The sequence below is a fragment of the Mauremys reevesii genome, linkage group 20 (genome assembly GCF_016161935.1).
Source record: "Mauremys reevesii isolate NIE-2019 linkage group 20, ASM1616193v1, whole genome shotgun sequence".
Classification (NCBI taxonomy): Eukaryota; Metazoa; Chordata; order Testudines; family Geoemydidae; genus Mauremys; species Mauremys reevesii.
In genome coordinates, this window is record NC_052642.1 from 8820867 (window position 1) to 8842253 (window position 21387).

Genomic DNA, 21387 nt, shown 5'->3' on the forward strand with positions numbered 1-21387 from the left:
TGGCAAATATCCATCTGCCATTAGCAGCAAGCGGTCGGGACTACGCCAGGGGACCAGGGGCTAGGACTCCTGGGTTCTAAATCTGGGTTCCACTTACGACCATACGTAAGTCAAGTCACTTTACCTCTTTGCCTTACAGGTTTATCTAGTTGTAAAACAGGTCATTAGTGTATTGAATCTAAAATGCCAAAAATGTTCTGACCCAGGCAAGTTTACTTCTCATGCTTAGCCTCTTCCGCTTGGATCCACACCCTCTTGTATCAGACCTACAGCCAAGCATCCAAGGCCTGTTATATATGACACAAAACGGCCATGTCCTACAGCATGCAGGAGTTCATGTGGCATGAACACCAAAGAACGCTTTCGCTAGGTACTAGGCAGTCCAGATTCAGAGCAAATGTAAGTGGGTGCAAATGCAATGAAGTCAATTTAATGGATCCAAAGCAATTGTACCGCATCTGAATTTGGCCCTATGAGCCCAAGAGGCACAGGTGCAGAAAAGGCATCCAGTAGGCACTACCCACGTTTAACCTGCTGGTTCTCATTACCTCTGTGATCTGATTGGTACTCTCTCTGATCAGCTCCTCCCACTCTTCCTCCGTTGTCATGGAGAGCTTCAAATCCCGAGTCTGCAGGGCCTTCTGGAGAAGCATACACGCCTGCGCCTGGAAGGAAAAGAGAGGGACACGTGAAATTCTGCTCTTTTTGCTGGATGGCATTAGCCACCTACCTACAGACCATTGAAACCCCCAGCTAAATATGGGGACGGTCCACATTAGACTCACCAGCACAGTTAATGCTTTGTCATAGAACATTCATTCTCCCTTTCAGAGTCATTCCTAACACAAGGCACACGAGTAACAGACTGGAATTATTCGGTAGAATGGATGCATTTAAAATGGGAATCAAGCAGGTGGAGAGATCACCGTTATTTCAGAATCAACCTTTTATGGCAGTGCAATATATATAGTCTCCATATATCTATAAGCAACCTTTTCAGTCACTTTATCTTTTATTGCACTCTAGCGCTGTTGGTAAATGCATTACACGCTAAATGTAAGAGATTGGAGCTGGCAGCCTAGCAAATGCTCCATTTCAAAAGGAAGCCCCAGATGGAAACTCCAGCTCAAAGCAGCACTCAGCCTAGCCCTGGAGTAAAACGCACTCATTAAACCTACATGTTAACAGGACCATTGAAGAGGAGGAGTATCCAATGGGAATGTGCAGCCTTCTCACGTGTCCTCCTCTAGTCCAGAGATTCTATTTTAAGTCCTCATTTAGGTAGAGGCAATGCACAAAGCAAACAAAAGAAACACATCAAGACACGACACCAACAATTAGTGTAAATACGCTGTAGGATTTAACAGGGACACTTCCCTGACGACAAAATGTCAGAAAGAAAAAGAGTGAGTGAATTCTGTCCAAGGATAGAAACCCCGTATTGCTGTCTGCAGATACAGTAACAAAGGGCTAATTTCAATCTGGGTGTGTGATGGGGTATATAAACCCGGCACTAGCATGGAAAGGGTTACGGAGCTGCTTTGGGTTGGGGTGGCCCAGCCCCCCGGTAATGGCACATTATGGCAGGACTGGAGGAGTCACAAAGAGGGAACTCCACTCCAGTGGGAGAAGCTGGAGCGCGGACTGAGAGCCTGCATGGCCCCTGCACACGCAGGAGGAGGATGCAGAACCCTGCCGTTGAAGGGGAAAAGAACTGAGACTTGTACTGGATCTCAACGAACTCTGAAGCGGACCTTGATTCTCCCAGACCCACTCGGAAGTAAGAGGCCCATATTCTGGAGGGAGCTCCTTACAGGCTTTTCCTTACCTTTCCTTTGTTTAACCCCGTTTGCTGACTACAGGGTATTTGGTGACATCCCCGGGGACACAGAGAAGGACGAGGCAGTTTTGAGAGACCCTGGCTGAAAGGGGGGCGTCTTAGCACAGACAGATGAGCGACAGGGTGTAACTACTGAAATCAGTTGCATCAAGGATGAATCTGCCCCCCCCCAAGCCTCCATTTTGTCACCATGTACTGCATCTTAACTCCACAAAGAGAGGGGGCCCGGTTTGCCTTCGTGCAGTGCATACCCTGCGGAACTCGTTGACGCAAGATACCCCTGAGACTTCGTTTAGCAGCATTCCAAAAAGGATCTGATGTTCCTATAGGTAATATAAGAACATCCGGAGTGACAATCTAAGGAGTAAAGCAACCACAAAACAAGAGCTTGGGAGGAACATACATGTCCTCATAGTCCTGGGCATAAGCCAGCCTCCAATTAGGGGAGCTTAGGAGGAAACTTCTCCAGGTAGTAAGTTTTTCTCTAGCTGCCTACTCAACACTGTTGCGCTTAGAGACAGGATACTAGACTAGATGTAAAACCATTCTCATTCGATGGGCACTTCCTGTGTTCGTATCGGTGGGTACATCTAAGGTGCATACTCCTCACGGTGGCATGTAGAGGGCATACGCCCCTACCACGCATACAAATAGCAGTGTAGACAGTGAGGCCTGAACCCTAGGGTATGTACCCTACTCTCGACACCCCCAGGCAGTGCCTCCCCCATCCACACTGCTATTTTTCGCATGACATGTCCCGCTGCCTCCCCGCTGCTGGAACCTTTCCCCACGGCCAGAGCCTTTCACTGACGCATGTAGCTACACACCACAGTCTGGATGCAGCTTGCGTGATGCTGGTGGAACTCCACTGATCTAATCAAATGTATTCCTGATTTACAGCCCCCGAGAGGAGAATCAGGCCCAGTGGGAAGAGAATGGGCAATGACGAAATAGCAATTACTGGCTTTACCTCTGCACACTGACTGAGACGCTCATAAATTAAAACTGACAGTTCCAGCCAGCGAGCAGGGATGGTTTTTTTTAAATCCATACTTGGTGCCAAATTAACATCCAACAAAAACAGTCATCAGGAACATAGCATAATTTTGGTTAGAGTAATCAGCAATATTTTAGCTAGGTGAAAATCAAAACCATGTATGTGTATGTGTCTGCTGGTATTTAGGGTGCAGGCTGGAGGCATGTAAACTATTCGAGTGACTCCCGCTATTGTCACTAAAATGGTAATGACAAGCAAGGTTTTCAAGGGACTAGGGCTTCTGAGACACTTCTTAGAGGCCTGATATTCTGAGGGCAGGTGCTCAGCACTTTACTGAAAATCAGGTCCCACGCAGGTCTCAAGTCACATATCCAAAACGGCACCCATCATTATTAGTCACTTTTGATGCTGCTCTTTTTGATCTGTGATGTTCCCACCCAATAATCACTTAAGCTCTCTGGAATACAGCTTTGTCATTGGTGCCCTGGTGGGACTCTCCACAAGATCAGTATTTCACATAAATAAACCACAAAAGCAAGATGCACTCTTGAGTTAATCTACAGTCCTGGGATGCTGTTAGAGCAGTTTAAAGGAACCATTCTCTTGCTTTGCATCCTGGTGCAATCGAGATGAGTTGCCTGGATGAACGTTATTGAAACTACAAGAGGAGAGATGACGTCTTAAGGTTTATGATTTCGTCTGGCCCCTCAAGTGAGTTACAGCCTTTCATCCAGGGGTCACCTATTCTCTTTACAATTGCACAAAGGCAGCTCTCCGCTACACTCGGTGCATGCACCCAGACATGCCGTAATTGGTCTCATAAGCCATAGCTGCCTCTTAATTACAAGAAGAATGTGTGAGTGCCTGCCTGGCACGTGGTGGTAGGAATTTGTAACTCTGGTTAAGTCAACAACAATCAAATGACTTCTGCAATTTTCTTTGAAATAACCCAGCTAACAGAGTTACTGTGCGTAAGTGAAACGCCTGGTTCCACACTATACGTCTCTATTCTTGCTACCACGGTTGCTACGTGCCCTGAAGATGAATCACTCCTGTAGCCCATGAACCTTAACAATCCCACCGTTGCTGGGAAGAAAGGGTTAGTTCTATTTCTGTTTATATTCCAATGGAACTTGCCCCATGGGCAGGTAGAACTGTAATGGCTGCAGTTTTCAAAGAGACTTCACAGCCCCATCACACCCATTTATCTTCTAGGTTGCTAATGCAAGTGGCATTTTTTTTTTCTTTTCAGATAACCATAATCTTACCCCCCAGATTTCAGTTTGGCATTGGGACTAGTTCTTCTGCATCAGAGTGAGTTAAGAGGTTATGGGTTGACCTCCTGCAATGAGGATTACTGTCTGTCACAGGTGGTTTTAATCTCCTGGCCCACATTCCTCCTTGCTACTCTACAACCAAACTCCTGCCCCGGACAGACTGCGTACTGAATGAACCTATGAATCATGGCTATTGATAAATCAACCCTGGTAACATTAACGCTTCACTGTCCTTGGAAAGGGCAAGAAATTAAACAATCCTCAACAGAGTAAGTAAAAGAAAGGAAACTGATCAACTTCAGCAGGTCCCAAATTATAGCATGAGAGCGACCAACCAACACCACAAACCATCAGCAAACTTCAGCACCCTCTTGTTTAGAGAGAAATACAAATACCGGTCCTTGTTCATATCATTTTATTAGTATGTAAAAATGGATCTGATTGATTCTATAGCTCTACAAAAGGGACAATCGTGGACACCTGAAACTTGTTGGTGCTCAGATTTGAAACTCACCAGGCGCCTGGGATGGTGAGTGACAGCACCACAGTGGACTGGAAATTACCAGCCCTTAGCAATAGTTTTATAGTCCTAAGCCAAGCTGATATATTGTCAGAGAGCACCCCCTGAGAAATGCCAAGCTACGGACCTGAAGGCTGGACACACATTAAAAGCTGCCTGCAGAACAACGGCCCCTGGGTGCCTACTGAAGTTAAGAGAATTTTAAAAATTAGGAAGGATAATTTGCTGTTTGAGTGGGCTGCTCTAGGAAGCTTTTCCTTTTTATTTATATAGTGACACTTTAAGAGGGGTGGGAAATAAGTCTGCTGGGAAGGAATACAAGAGTCACTGAAGTACAGTTATAACTCAAATTAAGCCATTTCCTTTCAGGTGCACTGAGAAACCACTTGCTCTCTTCCCTTTATAGGTAATATTTACTTAGTGGACAGAGCTTGATTGAAAGAAGGTACATTGAGGACATGAATACAATGCATAAGAAACTCAAGGAGTTCAGATTTGTCAGAATTTAGCTAGGGAATCTACGTAGGAACACACTAAGATTACAACATGATTTGGGGTGCCCATCATAAAGGGGCCTGATTTTCTGAGAATGGGTACTCAGCACTTCCTGAGAACCCAGCTCTTTTAAAAGTGACTCAAGCTGATAACCCAAAAATTGAGGCACCTAAAATTACTATTCATTCTTGAAAATTTAGGCTACTATTTATTTCTATGTCCAAGTGATGGTGCTGGCAATCCAAGAGGTGAGCCAGGGAGAGAGAAACCAGCAAAACCTAGAGAGATCTAAGATTTCTAAAAGCCAATACTATTTATTTTTAGTTACGTAGATACTTAGAAACACGCCCTGCTCTGGGTACACGTGTATACATAAAAATACTGTTACAATTAGCAATGACCTCTATGCTGTCCTTGCCCCGAATAACTTTCCATCTATTAGAACTGTGAAAAATATGTGCAGAAAAAAGTTCCCAATGACATTTGCCTGTTTTCCATTCTGCAAAATTATTATTATTATTTTTGGCAGAACATTTTCACACAATGGCAAGGGTTTAAAAAGCCAAGAGTTTTGGAAGGGATACAAACCCTCACATTCAGGGCATAGACTAGCATTTAGCTGAACGGAATAAGGAAGCAGTTTTCCTTGTGTGCAGTGTCCCCCATAACTGGCTTCTCCATGATTTTTGCACCCTCCTCTGAGTCCTCCAGTGTCAAAGACAGGATACTGGACTAGAGGCACCATTGGCCTGATCTCATCTGGGAATTCCTACATTTTTAAGAGGATGTTTGCTGGGGCAAAAGAGACTGAACATGTACACAGGAGAGCTCCCTACAGAGAGTGTGGCTGTAACAGTTTCAGCCCACGGACAACGCTCAAGTTCTATCCCTGACTACGCCACCGAATTTTCCTACCCCTCTGCATGTATGTGCCACTTTACAAACACGCAGTACAACTTTGTTCCCAACGGAGTCAGAGGGCGTTTGTCATTGACCTCGCTAGGAATGGGATTAGATCCTTTATTTAGTGGTGGCTCATGACAGCCTTGGTAGGGAAGTAAACATATTATTCTCCTCATTTTACAAGTGGCAAAACTGAGGCTCAAAAAGATTACACTCAGACAACAACCTTTTCTCAGAATACCCAGGAGCTCCCAGCTCCCAACCCTGGGCTTAATCCACTAGACAAGGATACTACCAGGACACACACATCGCTTCTCACTGCACCCCCAACCCCCTATATCCCTGAAATGAAAATCTGTAAGTGAAACCACATTCTGAGCTAGGTTAGATCCCATGATCAGGTGAAAAAAACTTTATAACCCATTCTGGGTCCTATAAGCCATCTATTTCCCCAGCCAAATCTACTATAGAAAACAGTTCAGTAAATTCAGAGTTAACAAAATGGGAGGGGGTGGGGGAAGAGACAACAAACAAACCCAACACTAATCCTCCCCCCATCTGCCAAAAAAATTCATCCAAAGAGGACACATACACATATCCATCCACCCACCCGTACGAGTAAATGAGGTAGAAATGCTCATTATTAAGTTCATGTGGGAGGAAGAAAATGAATAATCCATAACATGCCAATTCTGTAGGTTTTCTGCCAGCTTTGTTTGTTTCTCTCTTACACTAACACGCATGTCAATTCAGTATAAAAACATTCAAAGTCTCCTTTTAAAATACTAACTGTACACTCACTGCAGGAACTGAGATGATGGGGGATCCCAAATCTGCCCATTTCCCTTATTTACAGGCTAACACACAGAGCAATCAGGCTAAGATGCTGGGATATACAGCATGCCTCTATCTGTCCTAGTAAGGCATAAGCAACCTGATCATTTTAAATGGCAAGTGATGGGCTAACCATGAGCAACACAACCACTGTTCTCACGTTGACCCATCACCTCTGGTGTGATTGCTACATTGGAAACAAGACAAAAGTTACCCAAATCGCCATCTGAGACAGTGTAGGGAAGGGGAGTTTTAACCCCAGAGTTTACAGTTCGCAGACAGCACCAGGGCTGATAGCCCTTTACAAGGGCAAAGTCACCATCCCGTGTTCAAAAGATGAAGGCACTGTCCAAATCTCAGCTTGTATTTTACACATGGCTAATTGTTATGCTGCACAGGTTCACTCAGGCACCAGTTTCTGACACAAGGCTAGACAGCGTTTTCCAGTTCTGCATGTTTTAAAAAGACGGCACCAGGGAGGCACTTCAAGCAGGTGAAAAGGTATCACACAAACACAGAGATGGGAGAAAGCCCCCAGAGTCACCAATTACATAGAGTTACTTAGTGTGACACCACCCAGAATCGTGTAGAGGACTGACTGACAGCAGCATCTGCAATGTATTATGGCACTGCAGAAGTTAGAACAGTTCACGCTCTTACAATACCACTTCATCTGAGGCTCTCCATGCATTTTGCAGACATTAACTAACTAATTAAGCCCCAAAGCTCCCCTGAATTATCTCCATCTTACATAGAGGGAAAACGAGGCAAAGAGTTTAAGAGAGCCACTCAACAGAAAGTTAGTGGCAGTACAGTGAATGGAACTCGTGAGCCTGGACATTTTGATCCAGGATCGTACTGGTACCACTAGACCACACGCCCTGTACTTCAGTATTAGCAATGATGCTACAGTTAGGTTTGAGCATGTACTTTTTCAGCAAATCAAAATGCAAAACATACACTGGGCCTGATTTTGCTTTATACCTACACCTATGGCAAGTGCAGAGCGGACGTAGAATTTCTAGCAACTCCGAATGTATGCTACCAACTTGGCAGATGGAAGGCTGTGGCGTATCACATCCAGTAATTTCCTCCCCCTTTTTTTAATATATAAAAACAATTACATGAGAAATAAGTTACAATAAGCAATTAAAATCTTAAACTTAAAATTGCATTTCAGCCAGGAAATTCGCTGTTATCATTCTGGTGATAGATCTAACATACCCTGGTGAGAAGGCAAATTGTACAGGAAGTTTTACCCGACTATTCAAGCACCTTTGCCGTCCAATAGGCTATTGGCATTTTGAAGAACTGCTGCCAACTGCTGCCATACAAACTGCGGTGCTCAGGTGTCAGGCTATATAGCAAAGCAACCTTAACTGCGACCATGTCCATGGGTCAATGCATATATTACATCAGCGACTCTCGCTAGATGAACGCACAATGCCAGCACAGTGTGGTGTCTGACTCAGCAAACATTATTATAATGGAAAAGATACACATTTTGTTTTTATTCTGCTCCTCCAGGAAGTCTGTGTAAATAACGAGGTATTTAAACCACATCATTTTCTTTCACCTGAAATGCCCATTTGTATAGCATTTTGCATTACTTGGTCATTAAATGGCCTATTGAAAGAAACAGTCCTCGCCTTATTTTATTTCAGTTTAAAACAGATGGGAAAACTGAAGTCCAGGCATGTTAAAACAATCTATTCAACTCAAGATCGCAGAGTGAATCAGAGACAGAGTCAAGGAAAGAACCTTTGTTCAAATTCTACTATTACACCAGCACAGATTCACCACCAGGGAAAGCAATGAAATTACTCTGGATTTACAATGGCGTAACTGAAAACAGGATCTGGCCCAGTGTCTTCTGACTGCCAGTCTCATGCCCTATCCAGAGGATGATGTTGCTTCCTGTAACATACCCACCCCTCAATGGGCAGACATCATGTTGCTATGGGGCCCTGATCTTTGCTGGAGCCTGAGACACACACACCATGGCCCCACACACTGAAGGACGGGCCACTGATTGGCCAGCACCAAATTATGGCAAGCAAAATGTGAAACAAAAAATTAAAAACCAAGAATGAGCGTACAGACTCACAACCCTGGAGACGGAGGAAGTATGGTGAATGAGCAGCAGCAGTGCAAGCTTCCCCATATCCCATCCTTCCAAGCATGCCTGCATAGATCACTGCAGGGTTACTGGGTCATTATATATCCCATTCAGACCTTGGTGTCTTCAAGATTGCTGATGTTATGATACAGGCATCACATGCTTAGGTCCATTCCTATTCAGTGTAGCACATAAGTACATAGTTATCTTGAGGCATGTGCTTCAGTCCCATTAACTTTGATAAGCATCCACTTAAGTGCTCTCCTGATTAAGAATGAGTTCTGAAATCAGGGCCATGGAGAACTGTCCTGCGGGTTCTGAAATGAGACCCAACTCACCTGGCCACTGAACAAACACTCGGATAGCAACAACTCAGTCAAAGACAGGCTTGAGAAAGTCACTTTCCAATTCAAAAGCTCAGAGATAAAACAGGTGACTAAGAAGCCGCCACCAACAGCTTTCTCCAATCTAGAGCTACGACTGAGATATTCCACAAATGCAAGCAAAATGTGTCTATTCTGTGATGGGATTATTTTTAATGTGCTAATAAGCAAGAAAAGTTGCCTGTTGATAGAGATTAGTGTTTTGGGTTTTTTTCAGATCAAGTTGAGAAGCAAACAAAATCCTATTTCAGAATTCCTGGTGCAAGGCAAACAGAATCCAAAGAGCCTAAGAACCTTATTTGGGGGCTATTTAAAGGGGTTTAGAATGAAAGTATCCAACCACTTCTGGGAGAATGTGCATTATTATTAAGACACAGCAAGTGCTGTCTCCTTTGGATCAGGGCAGCAATGCCGAAATGCTCTTTCTGAGACACAGTTTTTTATCATCATTTCAATCATGTCCACCTTTTAAGAATGCATACTTGATAATTGCAACTAGACCCCCAGAAGCCAGGCATCTCCCATCCCAGATCAGTGTCAGCTGAGACCTCACCTCCTACAGGCAACACGTCCCCTGCGGTCCCTAACGCGTTCGTAAGGCTTCAGCCATTCTATTCTCTGCCAGGCTATAGTCGGCCAAGAAGCCTCAACAGGGATCAGGGCTCCATTGGGCTAGGTGCTAAATACATGCATTGCGAGACACAATCTCTGCCTGGAAGAGCTGAAGTGACTTGCCCAAGGTCATATAGGGAGGAGTGTGTAGCAAAGCCAGGGATTAAAGCCAGATCTCCTCCTACAAAGTTAGGTCAACCTAGCTACACAATTCTGGTGTGAAAAAATACCGCTCCCAAGTGATGAAGTTAAGATGACCTAAGTCCCGGGATAGACACCTCTAGGTCAACGGTAGAAAGAATTCCATCACTGTAGTGAGTGTCTATTCTGAAGCACTGTAGCTGTTTAAATGTAGACACAACCTCTGAGTTACGTATTTTGGTCTGAGTTATGCATTCCTCCAGGAATGGCCAATGTGAAATGCTGCAGTAGTAGTTTAGAAAAAAAAATACAAAAAATAAAAAATAAAATCCCATAAAAAGCACCAAGGACATTGTGCAGTGATGTACATGGGTCGGAGGAGGAATTCATTTCTGACCTCAGAGCCAAAAGCTTATTCTCTGAAGCATTAAGCCTGACATAACTGCCCATCATATAATATTTTGCAAAATCCACTCTCACTAAAGCACACCAAAGAGCTGGTCATGTGCTCGAGAAGCAGCACTGGTTAATCCAATGGAAAAATTTACAAGCCCAAGAACAAAATTCTCCTTGCCAAAAATTTAGTGCAACAGGGTGGGGGGGAAAACTGACACTTTACTCACCTGTTTAAAAAGGTTACTGACTCAGCTGGATGGAGGAGTAGAATTTTGCAGATTGGTTTAATCACCATATATGAAGCATTTAAGTGGCACTTTTATCATCACATTTTACCACCCAATACACTCCAACCACGATTCCTAGATCTTTATGCTTTTATGATTTAAAGCACTACCACCGTTTCAGAATGAGCAATTCTGCACTGCAACCCTGAATTATCCAAAGCAGATAGTACCTGCCACATCTAAAAAATAATAATAATGCAGATTCCTGAGACGCAGCTGGATGCCTTCCACTCTAAAATCCTTTAAATAATTGACAACATCACATACTAGACATATTTTGCTCCTACAATATGTGGAATATCTGTGTGATGTTTCCTTGCGTGAGCCAACTATCAATGGATGTTTTTAAATCAACTGTTTTACTCTGATACAGAGGCTCTCCCTCCCTCCCAAGCTTGTCTTTAAAGCAAGTTAAACAGTGTTTAGTAAACACAAGGCTTTCTGTGACCTTATGAACAGCTGTAACACCCAGTCCCAATGATTCCTCTTCCTAATGAAAAAAAACAACTCAGCAGGATTCATCTGCAGTTTTAGCACCCAGTCACTAGCTCAGCTATGCTGCAGGACTTGGGGAAAAACGAACCCAGATAACCGGACACCTGTTAGATGGAGAACTAACCCCACTTGGCAGAGTTAACCAGTTAAGAGAGATGGGACACTGACCAGTGAGGTTCAAGGGCAATGACCCAGTAAGAGAATTCTGGCATTGCCAGCTGCTGGCCAGGGAAAATGCACTGGTGTTTCTACCCTGGACTCTGCTTTGGAGGTGCCATCTGTCACATTTTATGGATCTGAAACGTGATTCCCCAAAAGCTACTGAAAGAGATGAGGATCTTTCTGTTTCTTCTACCCACTCCAGAACCTGCTGGAAGGAGGAAGAGATCACCACCATTCTATCCCGTCCCCAATCCCTGCTTTGTTGGTCTTCTCTCTCTCTCCCCCACCCTTCCTCTGCTCAGTGATAGCAGTGTCAAGTTCTAAGTTCTTTCACTGCTGCCCCAGGGTATTTTCACTTTACTGCTACTTAAAGGGCTTGTCTACACTACGCTGTTCTGCCACTTTGAACTATACTGGTATAGATAAAGGAGTACAAGTCCCCCTAGTGTGCATGCAATTTTACTGGTATAAAAGCACTTACACTGATGCAGCTTATTCTGGTTCAGGAAGGGGAATAAGCGATACCAATATAAGGCACCTTTAACTCTGACTACTGTGTCCACACTACAGTTATGATAACGTAAGCCCCATCAGGAAAAAAAAATCATCCTTAACTTTTGTAGTACACACCAGCCCCTAGCAAAGCTCTGAGCAGCTACTGAGGCGCTGCAGCAGTCTGTCTGCAGACACAGGCACTGCATCCATTTACACTCAGGAGGTTTTCTTCACAACCACAAAGACTAGAAGATGTTCTGTTTAATTTAAAGTTTAGCTTCCAGAGTAATTGCTCACCTGGGCCCCCCACATTCATCAGAGCAACTCCATTCGCTCCCTGTTAGAGAGGGGATTTTTCAAGTGCTGCTCCCATGCAGAAAGGTACAAGCATTTGGATGCAATATGAAGTCTCAATTTAATGTTTAAATCTCCATAGAAAGAGAAATTCCTGTCCCCACAGACAGGCTGGCTTCCAAAGGCAAAGCCACTCTAGCTCTGACAAACCCAGGCAAAGAATGGTCTTTTTGCCAGCGTGAGATCCCTGCACTGCCTGAGTAATGAATCTGAGAGGGCCCCACAGCTACAAAAGGACAACAGGGAATCAGGAAAGTAGGAAGCTCTGAGTACAGCTATTACTTTAAACACCGTGACAGCTACAGTCCATACTGCTGTGGTACAGCAATGATCGTTATCTCCCAATCAAAACAAAACAAAAAACAAAACACAACTTCAGCAACGGGAGAAGAAACACAGAACACAATATGCAGTAATAGGGGCCTTATAAATATGGATAATAGTAATAAGCACAAATGCCTTTGAAAGTTTGCTATGAGGCATTAGCAAATATTTAAGCTCCTGATGTGTTCTCTGCATAGTCTCAGGTCTGCAGTATCAGACCAGACTTAGTGCCTTTGAGCAGTGCTTCACTACAAGCTTACACAAAATTACATTAAAAATAGAATTAAATGCCATTAAAAAAAAAATCTCCTATTCATATAATATTAATGCTCTGCTGAACCCAGGAGAGCAAGGTGCTTTGCTTGTTCCCAGGCACCAGAGCCCAAACTGGACCCCAAAGCACCGTCTAATTCAGGCGCCTCCGAAAAAATGTAATTATTTCGCCAACATGGGCATGGTACATGCAGCACTCTCTCTCTGCCACTCACAGTGTGTAACATCGCCCTCCAATGACTTCAAGGGCCATTCAACTGCAAACCAGGCCTAGAAAGGGCATTGTGGAGTCCCACAGTCAATCTCTTTCATCAATTTCAGATGAAAAATATTCATTTCACAAGTAAAAGGATGTTTACCCCACCTCCTCCCCTCAATGGCTGGCCCTGCAACTCCCCCAGAGCCAAGCTGAGCTCTTTCCATCTTACACAACACCCCCATGGGTAGGGGTTCTGCTGATCAGCTTCTCAGTTACACCCGTGCAGCCCCATTGGCACAGGTGTTTACTGAGTTCTGATCAGCTACAACCATGCACACACAAAGGAACAGAATCCAGCTGCCTCTTCTGTAGCTGAGCTGACAGGAGTTCAGTAACAGAAATAATATTTTACCATTTTTGGTTTTTTAAAAGTTAGCAAATATGCCTAATACAGTAGGTGCCTTCTCCCATCCCGGCACTTTTCAGAGTACATTGGCTATTTAGCAATTCAACGCAAAGAACATATCATCAGGCACCAGACCCTGCAAAATTCAAATATTTCAGGGGGTTTCTCATTTTTTTGCTTCTCTTTTACCATAGACTACTAGGCAGATGCTATTGATAAAATTACTTACGAAAAGAAAATCCACACTGATCCCCTTGCCCTCCTCCAATCCGAAATGTCTGATGAAGTTAATCAAAATAGATGTTACAATCCATATATTGACTTCTTGTTTTGAACATAAAGATTTATTTTCCCTTGAGGTAAATATTGGCCTTTCTGCTTCGGTCAATCAGTCTTAATATTCACCTCACCAAAAGTCAGTATCTTATTATCCTAAAATTTAAGGGGGTGAGGGGGAGAGAGAGAATATACTGATACCAGAAAGGTTAAGTAACTTGCACAAGGTCATAATGATGAACTAGTGGCAGAGCTGGGACCAGAACTTGCACATGCAGATATACAGTTTCTCGCTCTAGTTACAGCATCTCACCCAGGCCTGGGCTGTTCACAAAGAGCGCTGGAAGTGTAAATATACGCTGTGCTGTACATCCGCAACTGGGCCACCCGGCGAAGGGTCTAGTTGGGTGCTTTCACCTTTGCCAACAGCTCCAGTGTTCAAAAACCATGAGTCAGCCTCCAAAAACAAGATTTAAAAAAATAAAAAGAATCTTGTGATTTCTCCCCAGCTGTGAGCCCTAGAATCTTTTTATTTTAAATGCAGGCAGAGTTCCTCCTGGAATACTGCAGTAGCTGGGGCTTTAGGGAAAAAGGTCAAATATCATAAGCCTCATAATAAAGAGTTAGCAACCATTTCCCTCCTTACGCAGTCTTTCTTCTTCCTGAGAAACAAAGGTCCTGCTAATACTGAGGCACGAGTAACTTTACACACCCAAGTAATCCCATCAAACGCCACAGAACATCTCATGTGCCCAAAGCCTAAGAAAGACTCTGTCCCGCAATAAATTCTCCTCCAGACAATTCCTGAAGGGGATGGCTCCTCCTGGTCCAAAATGCTGCCTTTCCATAATTCAAAGAGGCATGTGCCTGTGTTTATTTCAAAGCAATTCATAATGAGACTACTGCATTAGGCAGCCTAGTTAAAAAGACCTTGCTAGTGCCAAATCATCAGAGATTTAAGACCAATATACATGCAAAAGGGGGGTGGGGAGAAGAGTCCTAATTATCATTTTGCCCATGCATTCTCTCTCTTTCAGCTATATTCCCCAAATCACTCAACGAGAATCGTGACTTTGCAATTGATGGACAGAGCTTTTCATCTCTCTCAAGAACTCTTACCAGCCAGATAATGAAAAATTAAAATTCGGGTTCACTCAAGTATCAGTATTGAAGTTTAATATTCAAACTATTAAAAAAAATATCACACCAGTAAAGCTGCTGTCTGGGAAGCAAAAGCACTGGAGCACATATTGGCCAAATGATGCAGTTTCATCAATTAAGACAGTCTCACAATCCTTAGTACTGGCAGGAACGCTACACAGGAGGTAGTGTTGCACAGTGGCTAGAGCACTGGATTAGGACATGGGAGAACGGGAGTCTCTCGTACTGCCTGGTGGGGTACCTTGGGCAAGTCACATCAGTGCTCCATGCCTCGGTTTCCCCATCTCTAACACCGGGATAACGACACTCTGTAAGGCACTTCGGATTTGCGGATAAAAGCGTTCTATAACAGCTCAGCATTATTGTTATACGGATGTCAAGAGGATGGCTTGTGTAAATGGGGTCAGTAACTACTCTCACAAGTTGCAAGACTAGGCCCTAACTGCATCTTCATTGGCAAAATAGGAGAGCCATAATTTTCCAGCTGCACCCGCCACAACAGCTCCCCCAAAGCTAGCAACCATGGAAGCCAGAGCACAGACAGGAATTGCCGTACCTGGTGGCTCTGCCTGTATTACAGCCTCCATCCTTTCTTCACTGGGGGCCATCAGCAACGCATTCCAGGCCCTGTTTAGGATGGGGTAGTCAAGGCTATACAACAATCTCTCATCGCAGGTTGTAAGAATCTAAAACTTCCTCCACCCATCAAACGCCAAGAAAAGAGTCAACACTGCACATATGCTCTCCCTGCCGTTTTCGGCTTTGCAGTAGGTGAAAGGAAAGCAGCAAACAGAATAGCAGCCACATAGAAATCTGAGAGCAAAGCAGTGATTGTCTCCTAGGATCTGATGCTGGTCCCATTCAAGGCAAAGACACAACTACCAGTGACTTCTACTTCTACCAGACAACTATCATAAAACGTTCTGTACCATCTATGCTACTTAAATCCAGATGATCCAGCCAGTCACCCACTGCATCAAAATAAGCAAACATAAGAGTCTCCCCCCCGGTTTTCTCCACTCTTAATTATTAAACATGTTACAATAGCCTTGTAACTGAACAAATTTATCCCACTTGTTCCACAAAGACATTTACCCTTCCACTGACTAGACCAAAGGGCTTTGCTTAAGAGGAGGAGCAGAATGCATGGCTCTTTAAAAACCTCAGATGGCAAATAGAATTCAGTAGGTTAAGAAATCACTCAGACTTGCAACTCACTGCAAACTAGTCCACTGGAGACAGCTTGGGCTACTACAAGCCCAGTGAATGACTCCAGCCAGGAAAGCTGGTGAAAGTTCTCGTTATCAGCTGTAACCCGTCACACTGTGAAATGCATTCTGGCACACCAGTCTGCGGTCCCTCTTTCCTTCGGAGAGCCTCCATTCTGATGGAATAACAAAAAAAAGAAAAAAAAATACCCTTCCTCTATCCCTGGGAATTTGCTAGAGAAACCCATCTTGCAATCAAGTATGAAGAATCTAGCAGAGTGAATATTTTACATCCCTTAAAAACCAAAATGGAGGAGAGAACTGGGGCAGAGACCATCCTTTTGTTCTGTTTTTGTACAGCACCTAACACAATGGGGTCTTGGTCCATGACTAGGGCTCCTAGATGCTACGGCAATATAAAAATGACGGAGACAAGGGGGGTGAAGTCATATTTTCATTGGATCAACTTGGGTTGGTGAGCGAGCCAAGTTTTTAAGTGCCGCAGAGCTCTTCTTTATGAGAGCCTCATGCAGACTGCGCAGCTCAAAAGCTGGTCTCTCTCACCAACAGAAGTTGATCGAATAAAAGATACGACCTCACCCACCTTGTCTCTCTAATGTCCTGGGGCCAGCACAGCTACAACAACACTGCAAACAAATAAGTAATGACGCACAGACAGGGCCATATTTTCAAACAGAGCTCAGCACCCCAAAATCTGTCCATTTATGTAGGTGTCTGAACGGTAGTCAAGCTCTTATTGAAAATCTGGCCCAGAGAGACTGTGTGCGTCTAGTACCTGCCAAAGGTGCTGGAGCAATAACCTAATCTCACCTGTTTTATCCACAGAGTAGGTAGAGCACAGACAGCAGCAGCAGCGCAAGCTTCTCCACCTGGCCATCAAGAACCTATCAAGTTGCCTCAGAAGCCTGATGCGGGGGACCCACCTCAAGACTGCTTCAAGCCCCCAAGTCTATCTGTCTTCACCATCTCTGCTGAGACAGGCTAGCGCCAGTTGTGGGTTTCTATGTGTGCAATGCAGACATCTGTCCACCGGAAAACAGATTCTGATCAACATTTGAAACAGGCCACTCAAGAGCCATCACACGGCAACCAAAAAAAAATTACCACTACCACTGAGGGGAAAACAGGTGTGAGACGATCTTTCAGAGGAGGCGCACACAGGTGTGCATGGCGTTCCCAAGAGAGTTTGAGTGCACAAAGTAAGCCACATCTATGGCTGAGATGTAACACAACCCCATTTACACACACCAGTTGGTAACAAACACAGGTATGTACCACAATGGAAACTCATACATTGGCTCCTCTGGAACCCCTGCTTATTTAAACGTTTCACACTCCCCTGAATGGAGTTAATATGGTACTTTTTAAATTTTAAATCAGCCCAGTTGAATAGGTGAAAATAAAAGTGTCTTATAAAGCAACTCAGGCCAGAAGGTTGCATTTAAAAATGGCACAAGACACATTTCCAAATAACATCAGAGGCTATGTATAGACTCCAGCAGCAGCAGCATCCGAGGGAAAAACGGGTTTCTTTGAGTTTTCCTGAGGCAAACAACAGGGTGTCAAATTCACAATTCCACTGCAAAAGTGGAAGGCTGAGATGGAGCTACATCCACAATACAGCTCAAAGTTCTAGGTATTAAAGGCTTGATCCTGCCAGGAGCACAGCACTCTGGCCGCAATCAGCAAAGCCCTTCAACACATGAACATTCCAGCTGAAGCCAAAGGGACTACTCCCATGCTTAGAGTTAAGCACACGCTTACTTGCTTTGCTGGATCAGGATCAGAGTGGCTCAGCACTGTGGGATTAACCCCTAAATTCAGCTTTTCCTTCCATTTCACCCAACTGTCCTAGACCACTAAGCAAAAGAAGAGGAGGAAAAAAAAAAAATCAGACAGAAAACTGCAATCAGGTTTCAGTGCAGACACCCCTGACTTTTACAGATACCTCTGCTCTTAAAAAAATCATCTGCCATGATTAAAAATAAACAGAGAGGTCTGCAGGCGACACCTGCTGCAATACTGCATTGCACTTCCTCTAGTTAAATGAGACTTCTAACAGTCCACCTGTCTCTGCAGGACCCGGTGTCAAGCCCGCCCCCTAGTGGAAGCTCTGTGAAAGAACTCTTCCCCCAGTGAAATACATAGCACGTACCCTGACTGGAACAATGCGGAGAAAAGAGAATGGAGGCTGGTTTAAATGATTGAGATCTGGGAAACATCATCTCCCACCCTCCCTTCCTTCTCAAGTCACATTTCAAAAGGAAAAGAGGTGGAGTACTAATGGCAACGGTACTAATCTGGGCAGGTTTCACATTTGCTTCATTACCAATAGTAGCTTATGCAAACTATTCCGTAACAAATTCTTCTTACCACCCGCTGGAAAACATCTATGGAAATGCGTTCAAAGTAAGGTGCATTAGTGTAATGATTCATTTGTTGATCACAAGCATGGACAGAAATATACGCTTACCCAAGGGGGTGCCAGATTTTGATGCTGTGCGGCTCTTTAGCTTTACTTACTGTGTTCAAATTTAATTATTTTTCAACTTAAAAAATTCACATGAAACAAACTGTTCAAATACATTACTGTCACCCAGCCAAGACTGTTTTTGGCAAGGTTTAGAGATCATTTTTCACTCTCATGGCAAAGGCAGCATTGGCACAGAATTACTTGGATTCTGCAAAGTTTATCTACATACATTAGAGCTCTTAAAGGAGGCTCCGGAGACATCAAGAATAATCAGTAACTTGCCTACAGTATATTCTAGATTAAATATATTTTAAAGTGTTTCCCATCATGGGCTGCTTTAGAAAATGGATTTTGAAACAGTGATGAATATATATTGACAAAAGGTAACATTTTGAGTTCCATCTCCATGCCAATTGAAGCCTCAATGCTCCAAGGAAAGTGATTTTTTTTTAATTTATTTTTTTGGTTTCGTGTCAGCTATGCACTCACTTGAAGGCCTTGCAGAATTCTAGCCAAATCACCCAAGGACAAGAAATTTGTGTTTGCTGGACAAGTAAAATATTATTCTGTTTCCCTGGCCCACCCGTGAATCCTTGATCTCCACAGAGAAAAGGCAGGTGAGTCACCTTTGCACCTCACCTGGTACATTGTGAGGTGAACACAAAGGCTCCAGATTACTGTGTTTAAACGAACACACAGCACAAACTGTACAACACACACAATGATGAATATTTGCCAGACAAACAAGCCATGGAACATACATTATTCCATTAGCCCAGCCTTGGAAAAAGGTCTTGAGATTGGGAACCCCGTGGCTTTCCACTGAGACACTTGATAAGGGGACTTATTCCTATCCATGGTAATGGATGTTTTTGCAGGATGAACTCTTCTCCATTAGGAAACAGACTGAGATCAGAAACTAATGTCACACAGGCCAATGAACCACCATCAAAACCCGCCAGAAGATTCAAGCTATGAGCAAGAGGTTCTTTTCCCCACCGCCAGCCCAGAGCCATCATCCAGTAGTAGGGTGACCAGATGTCCCGATTTTTGGGTCTCATTCTTATATAGGCTCCTATTACCCCACACTCCCGTCCTGATTTTTCACATTTGCTGTCTGGTCACCCTATCCAGTAGCCCAAAGCCTTTCCACGCTGGAAGGTTCATTAAAGTTTAAAATGACTGGATCAGACTTTAAAAGAGAAGTCTTCACTACAGACATTGCCTCATACCAGGAGATTTAGAGTACGCGCATGGGCATCTTTCGAGACAGTGAAACACTTTCTACTTAGTTTCTCTTTGGAAAATGGCAGGGAAATTACTTAAACCCTTGTGAAAGGCTCAGTGCTCTGTTTGGGCGCACCTAAATGACTATTACCCCTCACCAAAATCATCCGAACACCAAGCACATTTTGCTACTGTCTCAATGGAATGCATCAACCGTCTAATCCAGACCAAAGGCTCTGCTTGGATGATGGCAACAGACCCAGGGCTGGTCGACATAGGGCGCTACAATGATTAACTACACCTGGGAAGTTACCACACGTAAGTTAAAGCACATTAAACCCATGCATGGATGTTCTCATTCAGAAATAAAGTGGCCTTCGGTTCACTGTGGTTTAATCCTCCTTGGCGGAATGAGAGCCCTCCCTGGGGTGGAGCAGGGGGCCCTAAATGGGCTTTCATTGATGTGCATTCTTCACAGATTTAGTCAGTTTGTTTGTATTCCCGTATACACAAGCCCCTAGAGTAACAACAGCAAATGAGCACCAGTATAGGCATATTGCTACTTGCAAAGAGAGCTTGGGCTCATTGTCAAAGCACGGCCTGAGACTCAGGAGATCTGGGTTTCATTCCCAGCTCTGCCACAGACTCGCTATTTTATCTTGAGCAAATCACTTACTCTCTCAGTTCTCTCATCAGTAAAAAGGGGCTAAACAGCACTTCTTGTCTTCCACTCTCTCTTTGTCCTATTTGGATAGTAAGCTCTTTGTCGCAGGCAGTCTCATGTATACGTACATTGCCTATAACACAACTGAGCCTTGATCTCTGCCACCACCTCCAAGGGATCCCACCGTATAAAGAAGAATCAGACTTTTCTCTTTTTCAGCCCTTTCCACAATGATGCTCAAGAGGCTTTAACAAACATCACATTAATAGCTTCAGAGGGATGCATCCAAGGCCGCGGGCAGTTACTCAACTCAATGTTACTTCAGCTACTCACACAATGTATTGACGTTGCTAAAAATAAAGCAGGAAGCCATTTCTCACCTGAGCGTCAGGAGAGCTTTGGTATGTAGCTGAGTTGTGCAACCATCTCTAGGATGAAATACACACCTCAATCCCCTGTTCATACTCCAGCAGCCCAACAAGCAAAAACAATCCTTTAAGGAGTTCATTGAAAAACAACTCTGCATGCAGTGAAACAAAGCACAAGGAAGTAATTTGAAGGTCAAGTTCCCTGAGGAAACAATTGCAGCAATAAGATCAAATTGCATTAGGAAAGTAGGAGGGAAATAAACCCATGCACGTATATTTCAAAATAGAATTTAAAAGAAGGAGTTTAGTGCTCTTGGAAACTGTCTGGCTGACAGCACTAGAAGCCAATGTCCCATATAGTCAACAGAACAGCAGAGACAGCAGCATGCCTCCCAGGCTTGTTAACATGCCACACACGTTCTGCTTAACTAATTGCAAACATCAAAACTGCCAACAGACCCATATGCACCAGAAGTT

The 21387-nt window shown here is 43.9% G+C and overlaps 1 protein-coding gene across 1 annotated transcript in view; it reads right to left on the minus strand.

Moving 5' to 3' along the window:
* Positions 1–21387, minus strand: part of MYBBP1A (MYB binding protein 1a) — a 75455-nt gene that overhangs the window by 16542 nt on the left and 37526 nt on the right. The window contains exon 25 of the mRNA XM_039507611.1: positions 549–665. Coding sequence (XP_039363545.1) covers positions 549–665 — 117 coding nt within the window. The remainder of the gene's footprint in view (positions 1–548; positions 666–21387) is intronic.